Here is a 6,000-nt window from a genome sequence, read left to right as displayed (position 1 = left end):
TATTTGACGCAAAGACACAGCTGAAAGGTACCCGTGAGGCCTTGTGGGGAAGTTCCCGTTCTTACCAGGTTTTTCTTCCATGCCTAGATAGGTTCTTTGGAGGAAAAGTTTCCTGAAGATATTCTTCTCCAAATAGATCTTAGCTCCTATGCATTCCAAATCATTGTGATAGTCCTGAGACAACCCCATCTACTTGCAAAATCTTTTTCAAGTTCGGCAACCTCCAAGCTGAATTTCTTCTCATGTGTCCTGCTAGGAGCACGTGAACCCACTCCCTCTTCCTCCCTGATGGCACAGTTTGCATCCCCCCTCTCCGGAGCACACTCCTCTCCTTCCTCTACCAGCACTACTACTGTCTTGCCCAGCCTCTCCAAACACATGCTCTTGATTATATACTTCTGCTGTCTTAGCTACAGAATTAACTGTTTGCCCTATGCTTCTTCCTCAAGCACAGTCCATGCACAAATAAGAAGCCATTCTCTTGATTTTGCAGACTTATCAGCAGAGTACCCAAAAGCTCACAACCCACCCAGAGTCAGCACTGTACACTGGTCCCAATGCAGACAATGGAGTATGGACAGGAAGGGTTGTCATCTACAGCACACCTGAATGATTTTTAACAGATAACACTTGTGTGCATGCACACAGAGATGGTTCCTAATACTAGGCCAAGTTCCCCCTGGATTTTCAGTCCCCTTTACTGAAAACTATACTATATGTAATTCACTCTATCACCTAGAAAACAATTATTTAAAAATTGTCATTTATCTTAGAAACATTCACTAACTTCCAGTGTATTGGTTCAGTGTAGTCTTAAAATAACTTGGAGGTGAAGATTTTATTGTCAAGAAAGGGAAGCACTAAGAATATAAAGGCTAGCATATATCCAACCAGTTATGACCACTCCGAATTTCATAATAAGAATATTGGTCCAATTTAGTCACCTTTTCTCTTCCTTCCCTTTCACCTTCCCTTCCTGATGTAGGTAAATGACCTTGCTTTTCCAGAACTCTGTCACTCTCATTTGGATATGTGACTGGGGCTCAGTGGTAGAGTACTTGCCTATCACTGTGTGGGGCGCTGGGTTCAATTCTCAGCACCACATAAAATAAATAAATAAATAAAGGTGTTGAGTCCATCTACAACAAAAAATATTTGAGAGAGAGAGAGAGAGACAGAGAGACAGAGAAAGACAGACAGAGAGAGAGAGAGAGAGAGAGAGAGATAGGGGGCTGGCTTCCTACCACTCCCCATACTTTGGCTGTTCCTGATGAGACCTTCTGTTGGCCCAGATGAGTCCCTGGTACCTTCCAGACCAAGTCACCTTGCTGCAGTTGTCAGAAAAAGGTACTGATAGTTTGTTATCTGCCTAAAGCGCCTGCACATTTTGGAAAACATTTTACACAGAAGAGTTCAGAATCCTGGGAATCAGTCCGCATTTTATTTTACAGTACATTCGTGTAAGTTCCTGCATTTCCAAGATAACCAGATCACATTCAGGTTAGCACTGCTGGTAACAAAATCATACAACTTCCCTGGCTTCAAATACAAGATAGGGCAATGCACATTAATACTTCTTTCCCTTTAATACTGCAGAAGATAATACATCACACACACAAAAATCACATGCCTTTTACAATCCAGTGTGAAGGCATTTTATGTTAAAATTAAGCCATGTGGAACATGGGCACAATAAGAGTTCCAAAGTTCCCTAACATTCCCAACAATGCCATCTTTCTCTTAACTGACAAGGATAAGATTCAGCTTCAATGCCTTGGGAAGTGAGGGATGGGAAAGCAGAGGATTATTTAATTCTGAAACTCATGGCTTTTCAGACTACTTCTGTGAAAATTATTTAAATAATCTAAAATTGTAAAGAGTTAATATGAATATGGGATAGTAATATAGGAAGCACCTGGGAAAAAAATTCCACCAGTCACTGATGGGAAATTTAAACTGCAGACATTTCACAAAAATGGAAAATCTGTATCACATCCAGTAATATGTAAATTTTCAAGGTACATTTTCATTTTACTGAATGAACACACTATGATCCATGTTCTGGTCTTGAACAGTTCAGAAAAATCCTCCATCTGCAATATTTACTAAAAGCCATCCTAGATCATAACCCATCTAAAAATAAAACTGACCAATATACCCAACCCTTACAAACTGAGCTATAATAAAAACGAAAACAAGATATGTAGGAGAAAATCAGAAGTGTAGGAAAGCAAGTTAGACTTGTTTAAGTCGTGTGACTAAATAAACAATTACATTATAAAATGGTTCAGACCCTGGTCCAACACAGCTGGAATGATGAGTTACTGAAGATACAAGCCCCCATCCAGAAAGACACTGTGCTACGCAGCATCTTTCTCCTAAAAGTTCAATGTGCTTTAGGTAAAATCATTACTTCACTGCATAATTAAGTACATGATTCAGAATATCTTCAGACTTGCTGTTAACTCCAGTGACTAATGAGCCTCTGCCACTTGCTTCCAAGAAGCTGCTGAGTCCTGAACGTATCAGGTTCTGAATAAAATCGATATGCATATTTGTTGATCCTGAAAGAAATCCCACCCCTTTCAAGGCAGAAAAATATGATGGAAGAGGGAATAAGACACTTCTTAGGAAAGCCACAAAACAACTTATGAAAAACCAGAGCCAGTGCATATTTTACAACCCCTGAAGAAAGCCCCCGTAGCAGGGTGGGCAAAGGGAGCAGTGATGTTTTTGAAACCAGAGTGACTTGCAGCTAACTGCCTAACAGTAAATTCACAGAGTAAAATGCAGAATAAGTCGACATATAACCAAGGTTTACATTGTATCTAGAAATATGTTTTATGCTTTAAAAAAATTGCAATGCACTCCAAAAAAAGTTTTCTGATAATTCATGTACAACAGAAGGCACTGTTATCCGCATAAATCCATGGATTCTGCATGGCAAAAACCTGAGACCTGCAAGTCAATCCAATCCTCTAAAAACCACCATAGGCTGTCAGCCTTTGGAGCGTATGGTTTGTCTTTTTCCAATGCAATGATTCTGTTTTTCTTTAATTTCATACATTACAGTAGCTGTTGAAAATATATATTTCAGGGTGAGAAAGGTCAAAGGGGAAAGGGAGAGTGGATAAAAGTACTGCCTAATGCCAGATGATAACTGGTGCAGCAGGAGGGCCCTGAAAAGCAGCCCCCTAATTTCTCCCCTTGACTCTCACACTCCCTTTGTGAAATTGTGAGATAAAACACAGCGAAGACATCTGGTCAGCTGATGTCCTTCCTTCAGTTGTTGCCCGGCACAGTCCCAAAGTTAAAGGCAGAGAGAACTCCTTTGTTTTCAAACGTGAAGCCTCCTTGTTGTTCAATCTTCTTCTTTGCCTCTAGCATTTTCAAAAAAAAAAGAGGAAGAAAACAGAAGAGTCCATAAGGCACAAAGTTGGAAAGAATCTCAAAAGAGCCAGATTCTTTACATACTTAGAACTGAAGAACTGTGACTTATGGTATTTGTTACCTGGCCAAATTGAATGCCAGCCTTTAGCAGGAGCACATCAATAAGTAATTATGTTTACTATCACAGAAAAACATTACTACAGTAAGTGAAATTAAAACAAGTCTCAAGCTAGATTCCAATAGCTTCACTGTCTTTACTGCTGAAAAGGCACCAGACTTCTCATAGCAGGAGGGTCGATACCAAATCCGAAGACCTAAGTCTGTGAAGAACCAGATTTCTCAACTCTAGATGCCCATCCACGATGTTTTCTACCAAAATATTTTTGTGATCACAAAGTCTTTTCCATTGCTAATCTAGGAGTGACCATAACAATCTCAACATAAAAATAAAATAATTTCTTTAGCTTAAAAACTGAAAATCAACATGAGTCACCAACACAAAAAGCCCAACAAATATAAATGGAGAGCATTTGTTACAGTTTGGATTGTAAATATCCCCCCAAAGCCTACATGCTGAAGGCTTGGTTGCCAGCCTTGGCACTCCTGGGGGGGATGAAACCTTCAAGAGGTAGGGCCTAGTTATGGGAAGTTAGGTCAACAGGGGCATGCCCTTGGCTCCTTCCTTCCTCTGTTTCCCAGCCACCTCAATGAGCAGGTTTCCTCCACCACAAACTCCTACATGATGTTCAGCCGTACCACAGGCCTAAAAGCAACAGGGCCAAGTGACCATGGATTGAAGCCTCTGAGATTAGAAGCCAAAATAAACTTTCCTTCCTTATAAGTTTATTTTCTCAGACATTTTGTCACAGCAACAGAGAGATGACTAATGTAGTATTTCATTTCCAGGAATACAAGTTCCTTGCAAGAATTCATAAAGGGACTTTGGTCTACCTGTGGTTAAGATGTTTAGGTAGGTGTCCATCTGATTAAGTCTCTCTCAGCAAGATTCATGCCTACCCTTACTTTTTACCTATACCTCCAAAATAACATAAGGATCTGAATGGGAATACCACTAATAAACACATAATGGACAGATTTTTGCAAATCTAAGATATTGGAAATGATTAAAAAGAACAACCATTCAATGATAAAAACTCCTCATTATCATAAAGGGTTGGTCTCTAAAAATTTAAAAAGCATATTTAGGTGCCCCCTAGGACACTGAAAAAGTCTGGCTGCCAGCAGTCTGACACATGTGAAAGTGAGTGGCTGACCTGCCACCGTCCTTCGGTGCTCTGCCAATGTGTACACCTCCTGCAGTGTTCTCTTCTGGTCCTCACTGAGAGGGGCTAACAGCAACTGGTACCAGGCAGCATCCCGATTCTGCACAGCTGTTGCATTTCAGGGGTGTATAGGAAAAGGAGAAAAAGATAAGAGTCCAATAACAACTATTACCTCAGATAAAAACGAGTGGCATGATCAAATTACAATGAAATTACTTCAGATAATAAGGGACAGGATGATGAAACTTAACCAAGGAATAAATTGTTCTTCTTTCTAAATTTTACCATCTATAAATGTTCCCTAAAATCCAGATCATGGGACATACACCTGTACTCACTTGTTACCATTTTCCTCTAGAGTTTTCTAGAGGAAAATGCAGCTTCAGCATTATTTCCACAACAAGGACCCACATCTGTGTGCATTTAGGCAAAGTCTTCCCCTTAGCTACTGGACTTTCCCCCTTAGATAGCTCATCTCAAATTCTACACAATAAAACCAAATTCAGCACTTTCCTCCCAAACTCTGTTTATCTCCTTATTTCTATCACTGGTTCTATTAGTCTCCCAGGCACCCATCCCAAGCCCTTACCACCTCTGCCCACATTCTCTTCATGTCCAATCCTCTGAGACTTGATGTTTTCTACTCACATGATTCTTTCCATTAAATCCCATTCTCTACTCCAGGACCTTATTCCTCCTACTTTAACAAAATAATCTCAGAATGCTTGGCTCCCTCAGCTCTTTTTACACATTGAACACCTGGAAACTCCCTGAAGGTAAACTACCACATGCCCTTACAGAAAACACTCAACACTCTACTGGGGAATGGAGACCAGAACTCAAAGCCGCTACAATCTCGTCCTGTTTCCTTCCTTCACTGAGGCTTTCAGCAGTGGTCATTACAAACTGGCCCAAAGCTGGGTACCTAACTATCACTTGAGGAGCATTTTAATAATACCATACATGCCGAGCACAGAGGCACACACCTATAATTCCAGATACTCAGGAGGCTGAGGTAGGAGGATCACAAGTTTCAGGCCAGCCTCTGTAATTTAGCAAGACCCTATCTTAAAATAAAAAATCAAAAGGACTAGAGATAGGGGTGTTTAGCCACTGAGCCCTGAGTTCATTCTCCAGTACCTAAAAATAAAAAAGGGTGGGAGTATAGCTCAGTGGTAAATCACCTCTAGAGTCAATCCCCATTACTGAAAAATTAAAAAATGAACTACATCTTTTGAGACTCCACTCAATACCTAAAAGTTTCGTTGGTGACTAGGGTGCACACCCATGTCTGGAAAAAACTATCTTGGTACACATCATATTTCCA

The 6,000-nt window shown here is 40.4% G+C and overlaps 1 protein-coding gene across 1 annotated transcript in view; it reads right to left on the bottom strand.

Moving 5' to 3' along the window:
• Positions 1-2,745: 2,745 nt before the first annotated feature.
• The window catches only part of Ipo8 (importin 8), an 86,352-nt gene continuing 83,097 nt past the window's right edge, over positions 2,746-6,000 (bottom strand). The window contains exons 24-25 of the mRNA XM_077799176.1: positions 4,665-4,781; positions 2,746-3,380 (exon numbers count right to left, since the gene is read on the bottom strand). Of these exons, the coding sequence (XP_077655302.1) occupies positions 3,283-3,380; positions 4,665-4,781 (215 nt within the window). The 3' untranslated portion in view covers positions 2,746-3,282. The remainder of the gene's footprint in view (positions 3,381-4,664; positions 4,782-6,000) is intronic.

The sequence above is a fragment of the Urocitellus parryii genome, chromosome 5 (assembly GCF_045843805.1).
Source record: "Urocitellus parryii isolate mUroPar1 chromosome 5, mUroPar1.hap1, whole genome shotgun sequence".
NCBI lineage: Eukaryota > Metazoa > Chordata > Mammalia > Rodentia > Sciuridae > Urocitellus > Urocitellus parryii.
The sequence above is the reverse complement of the archived record's forward strand: the minus strand, read 5'-3'. Positions and strand labels throughout refer to the sequence as shown.